This window comes from Pseudophryne corroboree, chromosome 8 (genome assembly GCF_028390025.1).
Source record: "Pseudophryne corroboree isolate aPseCor3 chromosome 8, aPseCor3.hap2, whole genome shotgun sequence".
Taxonomy (NCBI): domain Eukaryota; kingdom Metazoa; phylum Chordata; class Amphibia; order Anura; family Myobatrachidae; genus Pseudophryne; species Pseudophryne corroboree.
Genome location: NC_086451.1, coordinates 5622002 through 5644090, shown reverse-complemented (window position 1 = coordinate 5644090; position 22089 = coordinate 5622002). Strand labels below are relative to the sequence as shown.

The following is a 22089-nucleotide window of genomic DNA, read 5'->3' as shown; positions in this document are numbered from 1 at the left end:
TGCCAGGTAAAAACGCGGGAGTGTCTGCAGAAACGGGGGAGTGTCTGGGCGAACGCAGGGCGTGTTTGTGACGTCAAACCAGGAACGAAACTGACTGAACTGATCGCAGTGTAGGAGTAAGTCTGGAGCTACTCAGAAACTGCTAAGAATTTTCTATTCGCAATTCTGCTAAGATAAGGGGGGTCATTCCGAGTTGTTCGCTCGCAAGCTGCTTTTAGCAGCATTGCACACGCTAAGCCGCCGCCTACTGGGAGTGAATCTTAGCTTCTTAAAATTGCGAACGAAAGATTCGCAATATTGCGATAAGACATCTCTGTGCAGTTTCTGAGTAGCTCGAGACTTACTCTTCCAGTGCGATCAGTTCAGTGCTTGTCGTTCCTGGTTTGACGTCACAAACACACCCAGCGTTCGCCCAGACACTCCTCCGTTTCTCCAGCCACTCCCGCGTTTTTCCCAGAAACGGTAGCGTTTTTTCCCACACGCCCCTAAAACGGCCTGTTTCCGCCCAGAAACACCCACTTCCTGTCAATCACATTACGATCACCAGAACGATGAAAAAAACGTGAGTAATATTCCTAACTGCTTAGCAAATTTACTTGGCGCAGTCGCAGTGCGAACATTGCGCATGCGCACTAAGCGGAAAATCGCTGCGATGCGAAGAAAAATTACCGAGCGAACAACTCGGAATGACCACCAAGATTCACTCCCAGAGGGCGGCGGCCTAGCGTGTGCAATGCTGCTAAAAGCAGCTAGCGAGCGATCAACTCGGAATGAGGGCCATTGGCCCTCATTCCGAGTCGTTCGCTCGGTAATTTTCATCGCATCGCAGTGAAATTCCGCTTAGTACGCATGCGCAATATTCGCACTGCGACTGCGCCAAGTAATTTAACAATGAAGATAGTATTTTTACTCACGGCTTTTTCTTCGCTCCGGCGATCGTAGTGTGATTGACAGGAAATGGGTGTTACTGGGCGGAAACACGGCGTTTTATGGGCGTGTGGATAAAAACGCTACCGTTTCCGGAAAAAACGCAGGAGTGGCCGGAGAAACGGGGGGAGTGTCTGGGCGAACGCTGGGTGTGTTTGTGACGTCAAACCAGGAACGACAAGCACTGAACTGATCGCAGATGCCGAGTAAGTCTGAAGCTACTCTGAAACTGCTAAGTAGTTTGTAATCGCAATATTGCGATTACATCGTTCGCAATTTTAAGAAGCTAAGATTCACTCCCAGTAGGCGGCGGCTTAGCGTGTGTAACTCTGCTAAAATCGCCTTGCGAGCGATCAACTCGGAATGAGGGCCATAGTTTGTTACACGGATAGTAAATTCAGCAAAAAAGTGTTCATTTGTGATAACACTTTTAAATACAATCAGTGGCAACTAGAATAAGCTGTTGGTAATTCTCCCCTCATACTTATTCCCCCCTCCCCCACTTACCCATAAATATAAAAGACACCCAGTTCCTTTTTTAATTCTGAATTTAGATCACAGGTTTATTAGCCTATTAATGTTGCGGTATTGGCTACAGATTGCGAAGCACATAGGGGGGTCATTCAGGCCTAATTGCTGGGATGCTAATTTTGCTGTCCTGCGTTCAGATAGTCACCGCCTCCAGGAGGAGTGTATATTCGCCGTGCAAGTGTGCGTTCCCATGTGTATGTCGAGCTTCTAAAATCCATTGTGTGCAGTCTGCGCAGCCCAGGACTTACTCCTACACTGCCATCAGAAGAGGCTGATCGGGGCTGGAGCTGACGTCACACACCCTCCCTGAAAACGCTTGGGCACGCCTGTGTTTTTCTGGACACTCCCAGTAAACGGTCAGTTGCCGCCCACAGACTGCCTCCTCCTGTCATTCACCTGCCCGTGCAATCGGATTTTTCACACTATCCCGTTGCTGACCGGCGATGCCCGTTGTTGTTGTCCGATGCGCGTGCGCATTGCGGTGCATACGCATGCGCAGTTAGAAAATGCACAGCAGCGGTCGGGTCTGAATGACCCCCATAGTTTGTATCAGCCAGCAATGGGTTGTACTGACATCACATAGGAATGGATAGGTATAACACACATTAGTTTATTCCGCAAATGCCGACACTCTCCGACTTAGCAGGGCGCTGAATTGAATAGACCCCAATGAGAGGTCTCTCTTCAGTCAGAAAGTTCAGTCCAGTTAATGTGACCAAATATTAGAAAGTAACAGCGTCCTCCTTTCTGAAAGGGTTAACGTGACAGGCGAAGCCTCAGACATTGAAATAGAACAATTCAGCTGTCACGGCACACGCTCCCTTGCCTGGCACCTGTTACCACTCTGCATAGCTTCCACCCATGTGTTGGACATTTAACTTTATTAAATCTCCCCTGCCTCAGCTGTGCCTCAGTCGTGAGACCCTGCCCATACCAAACACAGGGACCATTCAGGCTTCTACCGTCTCACTCTGCCATGGGCTCTATAGTGGCAAAGCTTCTCTTACCAACTATCAGCAGCCTGGCATTCCTGCCAACCATCAGTATTGCTGCAAAAAGGAAGTTCCACATGGAAGCGATGGTGTATTTTTTCACCATGTTCTTCATTGCGGTAAGTGTGTGTATATTCTGATATATGATCTCCTAGTCCCAGACATTTACTTTCCGAGGGATGACCTGTAGTAAAGAGATAAAAGCGGCGTCTGGTTTATTGCTGTAACTTAAGGCCCCCCATGCACTAGTGCGATATGGGCTTTTTTATACGATTGAGACGGATTGCATGGAAAGTGTCACATCGCATGTCCTTTTCATGCAATTGTGGTATGAGGCGCGTTCTCGTGTGCCTCGCGTTGCAGATCACACGGGCTGACCATAGTATTTATCTCAATTGCACAGAAATAGGTTTAACAACGTTAGGTCGCATGAGATAAATCACATGTAAAAAATAAACTCAAGTATCATATCGCAATCGCAGGGCTCCCGGGAAGCTCCCGGCCAGATTGCAGGAAAAAGGATCCAACTCATTGCTGAGATAAAACTCGCTTGTGGATGGGGGCCTTTATGTTATTAATCTGCTGCAGTTTCTGAGAATAGCACTTACCTGGCGGCTGCTGTTACTGCATTACAGGCCGGGTAGTGACTGTATGTAGCCGTCTGCTGCACGGTATTTACCCTGCAGTATAATGTGTCACTGGGGGAGAACCAAGCCTTGCCAAGTGACGCTACCGATGCCCAATAGATTACAGGGGTATGATAACGCCGGGTAGTGACTGTATGTAGCCGTCTGCTGCACGGTATTTACCCTGCAGTATAATGTGTCACTGGGGGAGAACCAAGCCTTGCCAAGTGACGCTACCCATGCCCAATAGATTACAGGGGTATGATAACACCGGGTAGTGACAGTATGTAGCCGTCTGCTGCACGGTATTTCCCCTGCAGTACAGGTTGAGTATCCCATATCCATATATTCCGAAATACGGAATATTCCAAAATACGGACTTTTTGGAGTGAGAGTGAGATAGTGAAACCTTTGTTTTTTGATGGCTCAATGTACACAAACTTTGTTTAATACACAAAGTTATTAAAAATATTGTATTAAATGACCTTCAGGCTGTGTGTATAAGGTGTATGTGAAACATAAATGAATTGTGTGAATGTAGACACACTTTGTTTAATGCACAAAGTTATAAAAAATATTGGCTAAAATGACCTTCAGGCTGTGTATATAAGGTGTATATGTAACATAAATGCATTCTGTGCTTAGATTTAGGTCCCATCATTATGATATCTCACTATGGTATGCAATTATTCCAAAATACGGAAAAATCCCATATCCAAAGTACCTCTGGTCCCAAGCATTTTGGATAAGGGAGACTCAACCTGTATAATGTGTCACTGGGGGAGAACCAAGCCTTGCCAAGTGACTCTACCCATGCCCAACAGATTACAGGGGTATGATAACGCCGGGTAGTGATTGTATGTAGCCGTCTGCCGCACGGTATTTCCCCTGCAGTATAATGTGTCAGTGGGGGAGAACCAAGCCTTGCCAAGTGACGCTACCAATGCCCAATAGATTACAGGGGTATGATAATAACGCCGGGTAGTGATTGTATGTAGCCGTCTGGCGCACGGTATTTCCCCTGCAGTATAATGTGTCAGTGGGGGAGAACCAAGCCTTGCCAAGTGACGCTACCCATGCCCAATGGATTACAGGAGGGTCTAACACACCCAATAACGGTACAAGGCAGCAAAACACTACAGCTCTCACCATAAATGCCTCACCACTACAGTTCTCAGGATAAACGCCTGCCTTAATTTCCGGCTAGCCTTTGGGGGGGTCATTCAGAGTTGTTCGCTAGCTGTTTTCGTTCGCTAGCTGTTTTCGTTCGCAGCGATTAGGTAAAAAAGCGGCACTTCTGCGCATGTGTATGCGCAACGTACTTTCACAACATCCGAAGTAGTTTCACACAAGGTCTAGCGACGCTTTTCAGTCGCACTGCTGGCCGCAGAGTGATTGACAGGAAGTGGGTGTTTCTGGGTGGTAACTGACCGTTTTCGGGGAGTGTGTGTAAAAACGCAAGCGTGCCAGATACAAACGCAGGCGTGGCTGGCCGGACGCAGGGCGTGTTCGTGACGTCAAAACAGGAACTAAATAGTCTGAAGTGATCGCTAGCTAGAAGTAGGTCTGGAGCTACTCAGAAACTGCACAATCTTTTTTTGCAGCAGCGCCGCGATCCTTTTGTTCGCACTTCTCCTAAGCTAAGATACACTCCCAGACGGCGGCGGCATAGCGTTTGCACGGCTGCTAAAAACTGCTAGCGAGCAATCAACTCGGAATGAGGGCCTTTGTACATTAAGGTTTTGGGCATTCTCGCACAATGGGGATGATTCCGAGTTGTTCGCTCGCTAGCAGATTTTAGCAGCATTGCACACGCTAAGCCGCCGCCCTCTGGGAGTGTATCTTAGCTTAGCAGAATTGCGAACGAAAGATTAGCAGAATTGCGAATAGAAATTTCTTAGCAGTTTCTGAGTAGCTCCAGACTTACTCCTACACTGCGATCAGTTCAGTCCTTTTCGTTCCTGGTTTGACGTCACAAACACACCCAGCGTTCGCCCAGACACTCCTCCGTTTCTCCAGCCACTCCTGCATTTTGCAACTCGAACGCCTGCGTTTTTCCGCACACTCCCATAAAACGGCCAGATTCCCCCCAGAAACACCCACTTCCTGTCAATCACACTCCGATCAGCACAGCGATGAAAAAGCTTCGTTATGCCGAGAGTAAAATACCAAACTTTTGTGTAAAATAACTAAGCGCATGCGCTCTGCGAACATTGCGCATGCGCAGTTAGCGGATAATCGCAGTATAGCGAAAATCGGCAACGAGCGAACAACTCGGAATGACCTCCAATGTTCCGCACATCCGGCATCTCGCAGGCTATTGCATTCAGCCCATTGTCTGCCCTCAGCTTCTGGGACAGTGCAGGGATAATTAGATTGTGCTGTCTCTGCATAATGTAGAGGGGAGAGAAGTTTAATAAATAGACCTCTAAATACCCTGATAAAGCCGTTCTTTGCTTACTGCCAATCAGAAGACGAGTATGTAGAGGAAATGGGAACAGTGAGGAGGAGGATGACGCAGTAGACAGAGGAGGAGGATGGCGCAGTAGACAGAGGAGGAGGATGGCGCAGTAGACAGAGGAGGAGGATGGCGCAGTAGACAGAGGAGGAGGATGACGCAGTAGACAGAGGAGGAGGATGGCGCAGTAGACAGAGGAGGAGGATGGCGCAGTAGACAGAGGAGGAGGATGGCGCAGTAGACAGAGGAGGAGGATGGCGCAGTAGACAGAGGAGGAGGATGGCGCAGTAGACAGAGGAGGAGGATGGCGCAGTAGACAGAGGAGGAGGATGGTGCAGTAGACAGAGGAGGAGGATGGTGCAGTAGACAGAGGAGGAGGATGCTGCAGTAGACAGAGGAGGAGGATGCTGCAGTAGACAGAGGAGGAGGATGCTGCAGTAGACAGAGGAGGATGGTGCAGTAGACAGAGGAGGAGGATGGTGCAGTAGACAGAGGAGGAGGATGGTGCAGTAGACAGAGGAGGAGGATGCTGCAGTAGGTAGCGGGAGATTACAAAGTTGGGGACCTTGGGGTAACAGAAGGCCTGGTTTACAGGTGGACGCAACCACATTCGCAACTGTGTCTTTTTGTACCACGAACAATACCGCAGCCGCTGTAATTTGTTCAGAGTTGCTCACCGGCTGCATCTCTAATCCGCCGCTTGTGTACAAAGACGCCATATCGCACACTGGTCGCACATGTAACTGCCGCGCAACGCTATAGCTGCTCAGAATTTCTGTCGGTACTACGTGGTTTTTTTTTTACTATGCCTTAGAGAGAGATAAAGTGCCAGCCAATCAGCTGCTAACCGTCACGTTACAGGCTGTTTTGGGAAAATGACAGGTAGGAGCTGCAGTGTTCCTGATAGAATGCAGGAAGGGTGCTAAAGTATGGGGACAGAGTTTCGACATAAAAGGGGGTGTGGCCAGCTGTGGAGGGGGATGCGGCCCATTCGGCATCACTCTAGGGCAGGGGTTCTCAAGCTCGGTCCCCAAGACCCCACATAGCGCATGTTTTCATACCTCCCAACATGACCTCTCCAGGAGGGACACAATGCTCTGCTCCTGCTCTTCCCTCTTACTGTATGATTACCATCACCTGTGCTGTACCCTAATACTGACCCAGTGCTCATACCTATGTCATACCTCCCAACATTACCTCTCCAGGAGGACACAATGCTCTGCTCCTGCACTCCACTCTTACTGTATGATTAACATCACCTGTGCTGTACCCTAATACTGACCCAGTGCTCATACCTATGTCATACCTCCCAACATGACCTCTCCAGGAGGACACAATGCTCTGCTCCTGCTCTTCCCTCTTACTGTATGATTACCATCACCTGTGCTGTACCCTAATACTGACCCAGTGCTCATACCTATGTCATACCTCCCAACATGACCCACTCCAGGAAACAATGCTCTGCTCCTGCTCTTCCCTCTTACTGTATGATTACCATCACCTGTGCTGTACCCTAATACTGACCCAGTGCTCATACCTATGTCATACCTCCCAACATGACCTCTCCAGGAGGACACAATGCTCTGCTCCTGCTCTTCCCTCTTACTGTATGATTACCATCACCTGTGCTGTACCCTAATACTGACCCAGTGCACATACCTCCCAACATGACCTCTCCAGGAGGACACAATTCTCTGCTCCTGCTATTCCCTCTTACTGTATGATTACCATCACCTGTGCTGTACCCTAATACTGACCCAGTGCTCATACCTATGTCATACCTCCCAACATGACCCTCTCCAGGAGGACACAATGCTCTGCTCCTGCTCTTCCCTCTTACTGTATGATTACCATCACCTGTGCTGTACCCTAATACTGAGCCAGTGCTCATACCTATGTCATACCTCCCAACATGACCTCTCCAGGAGGACACAATGCTCTGCTCCTGCACTTCCCTCTTACTGTATGATTACCATCACCTGTGCTGTACCCTAATACTGACCCAGTGCTCATACCTATGTCATACCTCCCAACATGACCTCTCCAGGAGGACACAATGCTCTGCTCCTGCTCTTCCCTCTTACTGTATGATTACCATCACCTGTGCTGCACCCTAATACTGACCCAGTGCTCATACCTAGGTCATACCTCCCAACATGACCCACTCCAGGACACAATGCTCTGCTCCTGCTCTTCCCTCTTACTGTATGATTACCATCACCTGTGCTGTACCCTAATACTGACCCAGTGCTCATACCTATGTCATACCTCCCAACATGACCTCTCCAGGAGGACACAATGCTCTGCTCCTGCTCTTCCCTCTTACTGTATGATTATCATCACCTGTGCTGTACCCCAATACTGACCCAGTGCTCATACCTATGTCATACCTCCCAACATGACCTCTCCAGGAGGACACAATGCTCTGCTCCTGCTCTTCCCTCTTACTGTATGATTACCATCACCTGTGCTGTACCCTAATACTGACCCAGTGCACATACCTATGTCATACCTCCCAACATGACCTCTACAGGAGGACACAATGCTCTGCTCCTGCTCTTCCCTCTTACTGTATGATTACCATCACCTGTGCTGTACCCTAATACTGAGCCAGTGCTCATACCTATGTCATACATCCCAACATGACCTCTCCAGGAGGACACAATGCTCTGCTCCTGCACTTCCCTCTTACTGTATGATTACCATCACCTGTGCTGTACCCTAATACTGACCCAGTGCTCATACCTATGTCATACCTCCCAACATGATTCTCTCCAGGAGGGACACAATGCTCTGCTCCTGCTCTTCCCTCTTACTGTATGATTACCATCACCTGTGCTGTACCCTAATACTGACCCAGTGCTCATACCTATGTCATACCTCCCAACATGACCTCTCCAGGAGGATACAATGCTCTGCTCCTGCTCTTCCCTCTTACTGTCTGATTACCATCACCAGTGCTGTATCCTAATACTGACCCTGTGCTCATACCTATGTCATACCTCCCAACATGACCCTCTCCAGGAGGACACAATGCTCTGCTCCTGCTCTTCCCTCTTAGGGGTAAATTTACTAAGCTCCCGATTTTGACCGAGATGCCGTTTTGTCATCAAAGTGTCATCTCGGTAATTTACTAAGCAATAATCACGGCAGTGATGAGGGCATTCGTAATATTTTGAAGTCCTAGGAAAAAAATCACGAATGAATACACCATCGGTCAAAACGCGGCTGTTTAAGTATGAATCTCGGTCATTTACTAAGAAGTGCAAAGCAAAAAAAAAAAAAAAAAACACTGCCGTGAAAAATTACAACTCGTAAAAAAGTGCTAAAAAAAAAAACAGACCTTTTTTTTTTTATTCGTGATTGGATAGGCATGCACGGATCCATGAGATCCGTGCATGTATATCAGTGGGAAGGGGTGGGAAAGTGCTTATTTTTTCAAAAAAAATTGCGTGGGGTCCCCCCTCCTAAGCATAACCAGCCTCGGGCTCTTTGAGCCGATCCTGGTTGCAGAAATATGGTGAAAAAATTGACAGGGGTTCCCCCATATTTAAGCAACCAGCATCGGGCTCTGCGCCTGGTCCTGGTTCCAAAAATACGGGGGACAAAAAGAGTAGGGGTCCCCCGTATTTTTAAAACCAGCACCGGGCTCCACTAGCTGGACAGATAATGCCACAGCCGGGGGTCACTTTTATATAGTGCCCTGCGGCCGTGGCATCAAAAATCCAACTAGTCACCCCTGGCCGGGGTACCCTGGGGGAGTGGGGACCCCTTCAATCAAGGGGTCCCCCCCCCCAGCCACCCAAGGGCCAGGGGTGAAGCCCGAGGCTGTCCCCCCCCATCCAATGGGCTGCGGATAGGGGGGCTGATAGCCTTTGTTGTAAAAGAAAAGATATTGTTTTTAGTAGCAGTACTACAAGTCCCAGCAAGCCTCCCCCGCATGCTGGTACTTGGAGAACCACAAGTACCAGCATGCGGCGGAAAAACGGGCCCGCTGGTACCTGTAGTACTACTACTAAAAAAATACCCCAAAAAACACAAGACACACACACCGTGAAAGTATAATTTTATTACATACATACACACATACATACATACTTACCTTATGTTCCCACGCAGGTCGGTCCTCTTCTCCAGTAGAATCCAAGGGGTACCTGTTGAAGAAATTATACTCACGAGATCCAGGGGTCCAGGGTCCTCGGGGAATCCAGGTGTAATCCACGTACTTGAAAAAAATAACAAAACGGACACCCGAGCCACGCACTAAAAGGGGACCCATGTTTGCACATGGATCCCCTTTTCCCGACTGCCAGAAACCCACTCTGACTGATGTCTAAGTGGGTTTCTTCAGCCAATCAGGGAGTGCCACGTTGTAGCACTCTCCTGATCGGCTGTGTGCTCCTGTACTGAGTGACAGGCGGCACACGGCAGTGTTACAATGTTGCGCCTATGCGCTCCATTGTAACCAATGCTGGGAACTTTCTGCTCAGCGGTGACGTCACTTTAGGTCAACCGCAGGGCAGAAAGTTCCCAGCATTGGTTACAATGGAGCGCATAGGCGCTACATTGTAACACTGCCGTGTGCCGCCTGTCACTCAGTACAGGAGCACACAGCCGATCAGGAGAGTGCTACAACGTGGCACTCCCTGATTGGCTGAAGAAACCCACTTAGACATCAGTCAGAGTGGGTTTCTGGCAGTCGGGAAAAGGGGATCCATGTGCAAACATGGGTCCCCTTTTAGTGCGTGGCTCGGGTGTCCGTTTTGTTATTTTTTTCAAGTACGTGGATTACACCTGGATTCCCCGAGGACCCTGGACCCCTGGATCTCGTGAGTATAATTTCTTCAACAGGTACCCCTTGGATTCTACTGGAGAAGAGGACCGACCTGCGTGGGAACATAAGGTAAGTATGTATGTATGTATGTATGTATGTAATAAAATTATACTTTCACGGTGTGTGTGTCTTGTGTTTTTTTGGGTATTTTTTTAGTAGTAGTACTACAGGTACCAGCGGGCCAGTTTTTCCGCCGCATGCTGGTACTTGTGGTTCTCCAAGTACCAGCATGCGGGGGAGGCTTGCTGGGACTTGTAGTACTGCTACTAAAAACAATATCTTTTCTTTTACAACAAAGGCTATCAGCCCCCCTATCCGCAGCCCATTGGATGGGGGGGGGGGCAGCCTCGGGCTTCACCCCTGGCCCTTGGGTGGCTGGGGGGGGGGACCCCTTGATTGAAGGGGTCCCCACTCCCCCAGGGTACCCCGGCCAGGGGTGACTAGTTGGATTTTTGATGCCACGGCCGCAGGGCACTATATAAAAGTGACCCCCGGCTGTGGCATTATCTGTCCAGCTAGTGGAGCCCGGTGCTGGTTTTAAAAATACGGGGGACCCCTACTCTTTTTGTCCCCCGTATTTTTGGAACCAGGACCAGGCGCAGAGCCCGATGCTGGTTGCTTAAATATGGGGGAACCCCTGTCATTTTTTTCCCCATATTTCGGCAACCAGGATCGGCTCAAAGAGCCCGAGGCTGGTTATGCTTAGGAGGGGGGACCCCACGCAATTTTTTTTTAAATATTTGACAGTGTTTAATTTAAAAAAAACAAAAAAAATGAACCCCAGCACGGATCACACAGATCCGGCCGAGATTCATTGTAAAAAAGTCGGCAGTGTTTTGCTAATCACTGCCGTAAAAATAGAAAAAAAAAACCACGAATGACATCGACATCGGAACAAAAGAAAAACCCGAATACGACAGCTTAGTAAATTAGTCGTAATCAATTCAAAAAGTTGCAGTTTTACACTTTCGATGTCATTCGTGATTGAACTTTGACCTGAAACGGGAAAATACGAATCTTAGTAAATTTACCCCTTACAGTATGATTACCATCACCTGTGCTGTACCCTAATACTGACCCAGTGCTCATACCTATGTCATACCTCCCAACATGACCCTCTCCAGGAGGACACAATGCTCTGCTCCTGCTCTTCCCTCTTACTGTATGATTACCATCACCTGTGCTGTATCCTAATACTGACCCAGTGCTCATACCTATGTCATACCTCCCAACATGACCCTCTCCAGGTGGACACAATGCTCTGCTCCTGCTCTTCTCTCTTACTGTACGATTACCATCACCTGTGCTGTACCCTAATACTGACCCAGTGCTCATACCTATATCATACCTCCCAACATGACCTCTCCAGGAGGACACAATGCTCTGCTCCTGCACTTCCCTCTTACTGTATGAATACCATCACCTGTGCTGTACCCTAATACTGACCCAGTGCTCATACCTATGTCATACCTCCCAACATGACCTCTCCAGGAGGATACAATGCTCTGCTTCTGGACTTTTCCCTCTTACTGTATGATTACCATCACCAGTGCTGTATCCTAATACTGACCCAGTGCTCATACCTATGTCATACCTCCCAACATGACCCTCTCCAGGTGGACACAATGCTCTGCTCCTGCTCTTCTCTCTTACTGTACGATTACCATCACCTGTGCTGTACCCTAATACTGACCCAGTGCTCATACCTATATCATACCTCCCAACATGACCTCTCCAGGAGGACACAATGCTCTGCTCCTACACTCCCCTCTTACTGTATGATTACCATCACCTGTACTGTACCCTAATACTGACCCAGTGCTCATACCTATGTCATACCTCCCAACATGACCTCTCCAGGAGGACACAATGCTCTGCTCCTGCACTCCCCTCTTACTGTATGATTACCATCACCTGTGCTGTACCACAATACTGATCCAGTGCTCACACCTATGTCATACCTCCCAACATGACCTCTCCAGGAGGACACAATGCTCTGCTCCTGCTCTTCCCTCTTACTGTATGAATACCATCACCTGTGCTGTACCCTAATACTGACCCAGTGCTCATACCTATGTCATACCTCCCAACATGACCTCTCCAGGAGGATACAATGCTCTGCTTCTGGACTTTTCCCTCTTACTGTATGATTACCATCACCTGTGCTGTACCCTAATACTGACCCAGTGCTCATACCTATATCATACCTCCAAACATGACCTCTCCAGGAGGACACAATGCTCTGCTCCTGCTCTTCCCTCTTACTGTATGATTACCATCACCTGTGCTGTACCCTAATACTGACCCAGTGCTCATACCTATGTCATACCTCCCAACATGACCTCTCCAGGAGGACACAATGCTCTGCTTCTGGACTTTTCCCTCTTACTGTATGATTACCATCACCTGTGCTGTACCCTAATACTGACCCAGTGCTCATACCTATATCATACCTCCCAACATGACCTCTCCAGGAGGACACAATGCTCTGCTTTTGGAATTTTCCCTTTCTCTATGATTCCTGGCACTTCTGTTGAACAGGTTACTGGATAATAAAGGGGTTTCAGCACAGGTGATGGCAATCACAAATTAAGAGGGAAGTGCAGGAGCACAGTGTTCTGTCCCTCCTGGAGAGGGTCATGTTGGGAGGTATGTGTCTTGCAGGTAACCCAGCAGGTGCACAGGTGTATTAATTACTCACTGACACATATTAAAAGGTCCACAGGTGGAGCTCATTATTTTACTTGCAATTCTGTGAGGAGACATGCAAAACATGCACTGTGTGGGGTACTGAGGACCGAGTTTGAGAACCTGTGCTCTAGGGGGTGTGCTCACAAGCTCTCCCCTCACTGTGAATGCGCATGGCATCTATTCACCCGGTGGTGATCACTACAAAGCAACTTTTCCCACTTGTGGGATACTGTGGCCCGTGGGTGGGAAAGGCACGGGGCAGGCTGCTTTAGCAGGGCGCCGCTAAAAGTGCACAGTGCATAATGCCATTTAAAAATTGGGCAGGGCACCGCGCGATTGTGCTCTATATAGTTCATGGCTGCATTCAGCATTTTTTTACGTAAAATGCGTCCAACTGTACATCACACCCAGTAGAATAATACACATTTGCATTCAGCAGGTTACATGGGTGTAGGGCACTACTAGTCTCAGACTACACAGGCATGACGTAGGTGTTTTCTGCTCCAGCCAAGGACCATGCGTGGCGATTGTAGCATTCCTCAGGCTGAGGCACAAGACAGCTGCTGCAGGGTCTGCTAGAACAACATCCACAGGCCCTTTAAACATGTGGTGCGTCTGTCAGCTGTGGTCCATTGTACAATCTGTCCTTCGGGACCTCATAAGCACACAGCACCTGTCATCACCCCACCCTTTCACTGCTGAGACCTATGTAGGACCCCCCCCCCCCCCCCATTCCCCGTGCTAACTGCGTCTGCTTCCTGCCTTTGTAGATTTACCATGCGTGTGACGGTCCAGGACTATCGGTGATCTGTTTCATGAGATACGACCTCCTGGAATACTTCAGTGTGTACGGGACAGCACTGTCCATGTGGGTGTCACTAATAGGTAAGCTCGGAGGGCCTGGTGGTGTTGGGTACTGTACGTTAATGATAGGGGACACGTAGAGATAATTGTACAACCCCAAGGATGAGACATTGGAACCAAAACCCAGGATCACTGAGTATTCCTGAGACTGTGCGAGTCTCCCAGAGAACACAGCACGTACAGTACTCAGACCGGGGGCAGGGAGCCACTGCGCCCCCCTGTGGTGCTGTACTGTCCCCTCCTGTAAGAGAGACGTGTCTACAATGGGATCCTGTCTGAAGATCGACAGTGTCTAGGTCGACAATGTTTAGGTTGACCACTATAGGTCGACAGTCACTAGGTCAACATGGATGGAAGGTCGACAGGGTTTCTAGGTCGATATGTGCTAGGTCGACAGGTCTAAAGGTCGACATGAGTTTTTCCAAAAACATTTTTTTTGGGGGGGATTTTTTCATACTTAACGATCCATGTGTACTACGATTGGGTTGGTAAAGTGTGCCGAGCGAAGCGGTAGCGGAGCGAAGGCACCATGCCCGAAGCATGGCAAGCGAAGCGAGCCATGCGAGGGGACGTGGTGCACTAATTTGGGATCCCGGTCACTTTATGAAGAAAACGACACCAAAAAAAAAAAAAAATCCTCATGTCGACCTTTAGACCTGTCGACCTAGCACATGTCGACCTAGAAACCCTGTCGACCTTCCATCCACGTCGACCTGGTGACTGTCGACCTATAGTGGTCGACCTAAACATTGTCGACCTAGACACTGTCGATAAAACGAACCACACCCGTCTACAATGACCTGTTCCTTCTGCGATGCAGTGTGCGCACTTATCATTAGGGGAGATATGTGTTCTATAACGCTTGCTGCTATTTCATGCAGAGGACATCTCAGAGATGGAGTACAGGACATTAATGAATGATATTGGAGGATATTAGTTCTGAAGAGAGCTCATCAAGGTCATATTATAATCAAAGCCTAGATGGGAGCCTTGTCCGGCGCACACAAGAGCCTCTATATAGAATTGTTAGTGCAGAAAGCTATGGCCTATATGGGGGGGGGGGGGGGGGGGGGGGGATGTAAGTGAGCACACCTGGGGGGGGGGGGGGGGGGGGTTGTAGCCAGGTAACCATTATACAGCTGTAACTCAGCCACCACACGGAGGGGGGCAGGTGTACAGAATAAGAGCACGGAACGCGAGTTATAGAAAGATGCCTATAATGAGCTGTAAGTATTTCTCTACATGACCAGCTGCACAAGCTGCATTATATCGCATTTCTCTATTGTATTGCACAGCAGAAAGAAGAGAGGCAATGAGAAGCAATTGCTCAAAATAACCTGCATAGGGTAACAATATATACATTTCACATACTGTACACCAAATTGATGGATGCGTAATACACATTGGGGGAATTCAAATGTTTGCGCCGGCAATTCAATTGCTGCTCTGTGAAGGCACAAACAGCTGCCGGCTCTGGGGTTTCTGCTGGGGTGTGATCAGCGCAAAAATAACCCAACTGAATAGCGCCCCCCGATCTCCCGGCACTTTACACAGGAGATCGGGCGAGCGTAAACAACGGAATTACTCCCATTCTGTTCATTTCTGAGAAGGATACACAATGTCTTTCCCAGGATGGGATAAGTGGAAGGTGATAATGCACCAGCCAATCAGCACCTAACTGCCAATTTACATATTGGAACTGATTGGCTGGCGCGTTATCACCTTGCACTCATCACTGCTTTATCACTTCTCCAGGCTTAGTACATCTCCCCCTATATTCCTTTTATTAAACTGCTGCTAGTCCCAAGTTCCTGACTGCAGCCAGTTCCAGGCCCTCACCATGAATCTATCACCAGAGGAAGCGATGTGAGGGCCAGGAACGTGGTCGGGTCATGTTGGTTTTGGAAAGCAGATTGCTGTTGTGCCAATGGTTCTCACACGGGGATGCAGTCAGTTTACCTCCAATCAAAATACCGACGTTCAAAATCCCGACACAATTGACTGATGGTCAAAATCCCGACAAGGTCAAAATCCCGACATGGACAAAATACCGGCATTTAAAATAAAGACAAGGTCAAAATACCGACATGTAAAAATGCCGACAGGTCAAAATACCGACATGAGTTTTTTCATGATTTTTTTCCATCCCAGTGGACCTAGAGGGAGAATATAATAGTGTCCCCCGAAGCATGGGCGAGCGCAGCGGTACACTTTATATGGTGTCCATGTTGACTTATGTCGACATACACACACAAAAATATCAAAAACGCATGTCGGTATTTTAACCTGTCCGGCATTTTACATGTTGGTATTTTGACCTTGTCGGTATTTTAAATGTTGGTATTTTGTCCATGTCGGGATTTTGACCTTGTCGGGATTTTGACCATCGGTCAATTGTTGTCGGGATTTTGAACGTCGGCATTTTGATTGGAGGAATTTCATACCGATCCCCTCACACACACCGATCTGCGTCCAGATAGAAGGATTTTACCTGAAGGCTCCGCTCTGCGGCAGGAAAGGTTGTGTTACCGTACCGCTGTCTCTTCTCTCCCTAGCACTGGTCTGACTTTGATGAACCCAAGAGGTCCACGCTTGTGATGTTTGGCGTCCTCACCATTGCAGTGCGGATATATCAGGATCGCTGGGGGTATGGGGTCTACTCGGGGCCTATTGGGACTGCAGTGCTGATGATCACAGTGAAATGGGTAAGTTTTTTAATCCACCAATGAAAGTACAATGTCCGGGGACACCGCTGGGAAAGATCCCTGTGCCTCAGCCATCACGCAGGCTCCAGTGACTGTTTAGGCTCGGACCACATACTGTGTACATACCGGCAGCCATTACTATTACCTAACATATGCGTTTGTGTAAAATCCTATTCCAGCTGACCAAGATGAAGGAGAAGAGAGGACTGTACCCGGATAAAAGCGTTTACACCCAGCAGATCGGGCCGGGATTCTGCTTCGGGCTCTGGCCTTAATGCTGCGCTTTTTCTTTGAGGTACGGTGCACACATAATGGGCTCAGCACGGTGGGAGCTGCCTTCTCAGCCACTGGGTAAAGCAGATAAATGTGAGCGATCTAGAAGACAGAGCCTGGCGCGAGAAGCCTGATGCAGCAGATTGCAATACAGCACCTTCATTATCACATTCACTTATGGTGATAGCAAGGCGGAAGTACATGTGTCACTAGTGTACAGTTAAATGGTCACATGAAGCTTTTCCATGTAATGGTGGCTTGATTCACGCACAATGGCCCTCATTCCGAGGTTGTTCGCTCGTTAGATTTTTTCGCAACGGAGCGATTAGTCGCAAACTGCGCATGCGCAATGTTCGCAGTGCGCCTGCGCCAAGTAAATTAGCACAAAAGTTTGGTATTTTACTCACGGCCTAACGAAGATTTTTCATCGTTCTGGTGATCGTAGTGTGATTGACAGGAAGTGGGTGTTTCTGGGCGAAAACTGGCCGTTTTATGGGAGTGTGTGAAAAAAACGCTGCAGTTTCTGGGAAAAACGCGGGAGGGTCTGAAGAAACAGGGGAGTGTCTGGGCGAATGCTGGTGTGTTTGTGACGTCAAACCAGGAACGAAACTGACTGAACTGATCGCAGATGCCGAGTAAGTCTGGAGCTACTCAGAAACTGCTAAGAAGTGTCTATTCGCAATTCTGCTAATCTTTCGTTCGCATTTCTGCTAAGCTAAGATTCACTCCCAGAGGGCGGCGGCTTAGCGTGTGCAAAGCTGATAAAAGCAGCTAACGAGCGAACAACTCGGAATGAGGGCCCATGTGCCCCGCTGTAATATAGAGAGATTCCTGACCACCTCCTCCACGCATGTAAAATATCAGGTTATTAGGTGGGGCTGGAAGGTTCTGAGCACCGACCTGAAATCTCTCATATAAGAGTGACACGTACCATGATGGCATGTGGGCACAATGTGAGGCACATACGTGTATTGAGGCTGCACTCATCCAGGAGAATCTGATGTATCGCGCTTCTGCCATCAGAAGATGCCACCTTTATCCTAAATCTGGATTCACTAATCTGTGTGCTTCCCATATAAAAGGGATACAGGGCCTAATTCAGACCTGATCGCAACAGCAAAATCTTTCTCTAATGGGCAAAACCTTGAGGGTCATTCTGACCTGATCGCACGCTAGGTTTTTTTGCTGCGGTGCGATCGGGTAAAAACTCTGCAAAACTGCGCATGCACCGCAATGCGCAGGTGCGTTGTACGGGTACAAAGCGGATCGTTGCTGAGCGACGGATTTAACGAAGAATCCATTCGCGCAGCCAATCGCAAGGAGATTGACAGGGAGAAGGCGTTTGTGGGTGGCAACTGACCGTTTTCTGGGAGTGGTTGGAAAAACGCAGGCGTGTCCCAGCGTTTGTAGGGCGGGTGTCTGACGTCAATTCCAGAACAGGCTGAAGTGATCGCAGCGGCTGAGTAAGTTCTGAGCTACTCAGAAACTGCACAAAACTTTTTTGTACCGCTCGGCTGCACAAGCGATCGCACACTTGCAAAGCGAAAATACACTCCCCCGTGGGCGGCGACTATCTGATCGCTGCGCTGCAAAAAGTAGCTAGCAAGCGATCAACTCGGAATGACACCCCCCCATGTGCACTGCAGGTGGGGCAGATGTAACATGTGCAGAGAGAGTTAGATTTGGGTGGGTTATATTGTTTCTGTGCAGGGTAAATACTGGCTGCTTTATTTACACACTGCAATTTAGATTTCTGTTTGAACACACCCCACCCAAATCTAACGCTCTCTGCACATGTTACATCTGCCCCACCTGAAGTGCACATGGTTTTGCCCAAATCCATTCGCAACTCACTCACCATCAAATGATTTTTCCATACTGTGCAGTCTGTGCGCAGCTCAGGTGAGTGAGTTGCGAATGGATTTGCAGATGTCCGCTGTCGCACACTTGCACGAGGCGGGTTTTCACTCTCTATGGGCGGCGGCTATCTGATCGCAGCCCTCTGCAAAATCGCAGAGGAAAGATCAGGTCTGAATTAGGCCCAAGATCTGTACGGCTTCACGCAGAAAGCTGGACCGCCCAACGATGCGACCGCCATTATTATTATCTGCACTACGGTGTGCTGGGTGCAGGAGACCCATGGGGAACAGGCGTCCTTTCCCTGTATGCGCAGAAGTATAGGCACATGCCAAAGACACTCCCATGAGATGGACATCTTGCAACGCTGCCGCCCATTTCACGGAAAAAGATACGGCCAAGATGTGTCCAAATCAGAATGGGCAGGCGCTATGCATAAATGTGCAGCATGCAAAAACGTCCTAATTGCAGCGTATAGCGGGCTGCGTCCAATCAGGCCGGTTATAGGCAGGAGGAGCAAGCTTCAGACAGCGCTTCTCAGATGCATGAAGTCAGGGTGCTTACGTCTCCGCCATTTGTGCGCCACAGCTTCAGACCGGATTGTAATACAATAACGATAGCATTTTCCTTTGTACCTTCAGGAATGGGACTATACCTACGTGCACAGTTTCTACCACTGCTCCCTGGCCATGTCCTTTGTGCTCCTACTTCCCAAGATCAACAAGAAAGCAGGAACTGGGACCGACGCCGCCAAGATGAACTGCTCCACTCTGTGCTGCTGTGTGTGACGGAGCTGGGGACCTAACCAAGGACTGAGAAGCAGCTGGTGGGGGGGGCTCAGTCACAGGCTTACTTCTGCTAGACAGACACTGAGCAATCTCATCCGCTGCTCTGCGCTGTCTGCATGTGCGAGGAGGGCTGTCGCTGCGTACTACAGATACCACCAAGGGGGATTACTGCTCAGCTGATCACATTTCTTATGTGTCAGACACGGGCCGGTGGAAAGAACATGTTACTTAACATAAATGATGTTTTTGTAATTCTGTTTTGTAAAACCCTTAGTAAGATGTATTGAATTCATACTGTTTGTACATTTTTATTTTATATATAGAATTTTATGTTTATTTGAGAATGTATAACACTTTGTGCACTATTTGTTTTTTATTTGCTGTAGTAAATGGAATTACTTTTGATCTGTGAAGGTTCATGTACATGCGGACTTCGTTCTCCGTTGTCTGCCAGTGTAGTGATCTGTAGCTTTTGTGCGGCAGGCGGGAAATAAAGGGTCCTACACACTTATAGATCATTTATAGCGATATGGGCGATATCATTGAAAAAATGAACGATATATCGTTAATATCGTTCAGTGTGTAGACATCAATGATGAACTATGCGCGTCCCCGCAGTTGTTCATCGTTGGTCTATCATCATTTATTCATGCAAGCCACTTTGGACGATATTGATGTTTGCAATGTCAAATCATTAAAATCGTTCATACAAATCGTTCAGTGTGTTTGCAAAAAATAAGATTTTAAACCTACCGGTAAATCTTTTTCTCCTAGTCCGTAGAGGATGCTGGGGACTCCGTAAGGTCCACGGGGTATAGACGGGCTCCGCAGGAGACATGGGCACTATAAAGAACTTTAGATGGGTGTGCACTGGCTCCTCCCTCTATGCCCCTCCTCCAGACCTCAGTTAGAGAAACTGTGCCCAGAGACGGACAGTACGAGGAAAGGATTTTTGTTAATCTAAGGGCGAGATACATACCAGCCCACACCATCCACACCGTATAACATGGAATATACACAACCAGTTAACAGTATGAACAAAACAGTATCAGCTAAAGACTGATCTCAACTGTAACATAACCCTTATGTAAGCAACAACTATATACAAGTCTTGCAGATTTGTCCGCACTGGGACGGGCGCCCAGCATCCTCTACGAACTAGGAGAAAAAGATTTACCGGTAGGTTTAAAATCTTATTTTCTCTTACGTCCTAGAGGATGCTGGGGACTCCGTAAGGACCATGGGGTTTATACCAAAGCTCCAGACCGGGCAGGAGCGTGCGGACGACTCTGCAGCACCGACTGAGCAAACGCAAGGTCCTCATCAGCCAGGGTATCAAACTTATAGAACTTTGCAAAAGTGTTTGAACCTGACCAGGTAGCTGCTCGGCAAAGCTGTAAACCCGAGATGCCTCGGGCAGCCGCCCAAGAAGAGCCCACCTTCCTAGTGGAATGGGCCTTTACCGAATTTGGTAACGGCAATCCTGCCGTAGAATGAGCCTGCTGAATCGTGTTACAAATCCAGCGAGCAATAGTCTGCTTCGAAGCAGGAGCGCCAACTTTGTTGGCTGCATACAGGACAAACAGTGCTTCTGTTTTCCTAACCTGAGCCGCCCTGGCTACATAGATTTTTAAGGCCCTGACTACATCCAGGGACTTGGAATCCTCCAAGTCACCCGTAGCCACAGGCACCACAATAGGTTGGTTCATATGAAATGAAGAAACCACCTTAGGCAAAAATTGAAGACGAGTCCTCAACTCTGCTCTATCCACATGGAAAATCAAATAGGGGCTCTTGTGAGACAAGGCCGCCAATTCGGACACCCGCCTTGCAGATGCCAAAGCCAACAACATGACCACCTTCCAAGTGAGAAATTTTAATTCAACCATTTGAAGAGGTTCAAACCAGTGAGACTTCAGGAACTGTAACACCACGTTAAGGTCCAATGGTGCCACTGGGGGCACAAAAGGAGGCTGGATGTGCAGCACTCCCTTTACAAAAGTCTGGACTTCTGGGAGAGAAGCCAATTCCTTCTGAAAGAAAATAGACAGGGCCGAAATCTGTACCTTAATGGAGCCTAATTTTAGGCCCATATCCACTCCTGTCTGTAGATAGTGGAGAAAACGGCCCAGATGGAAATCTTCCGTAGGAGCATTCTTAGCCTCACACCAAGATACATACTTAGTCCAGATACGGTGATAATGTTTCGCCGTCACCTCCTTCCTAGCCTTTATCAGAGTAGGGATGACTTCCTCCGGAATACCTTTCCCAGCTAGGATTCGGTGTTCAACCGCCATGCCGTCAAACGTAACCGCGGTAAGTCTTGGAACACACAGGGCCCCTGTTGCAACAGGTCCTCCCTGAGAGGAAGAGGCCACGGATCTTCTGTGAGCATCTCCTGAAGATCTGAATACCAGGCCCTTCGAGGCCAATCTGGAACAATGAGTATTGTTTGCACTCTTTTTTTGTCTTATGATTCTCAATATTTTTGAGATGAGAGGAAGAGGGGGGAACACATAGACCGACTGAAACACCCATGGTGT

At 48.4% G+C, this 22089-nt stretch overlaps 2 protein-coding genes across 2 annotated transcripts in view; one reads left to right on the top strand and one right to left on the bottom strand.

Annotated features, from left to right (window-relative positions):
• ADAMTSL2 (ADAMTS like 2) overlaps nt 1-22089 on the bottom strand; it is a 414165-nt gene that overhangs the window by 317768 nt on the left and 74308 nt on the right. The gene's annotated exons all lie outside the window — the stretch shown is intronic.
• MYMK (myomaker, myoblast fusion factor) lies at nt 1670-20207 on the top strand. Its single transcript, XM_063935837.1, is given in 6 exon segments — nt 1670-2569; nt 13830-13967; nt 16479-16628; nt 16808-16889; nt 16892-16923; nt 19400-20207. Coding segments are annotated over 6 exon segments (684 nt in total). The 5' UTR covers nt 1670-2434; the 3' UTR covers nt 19547-20207.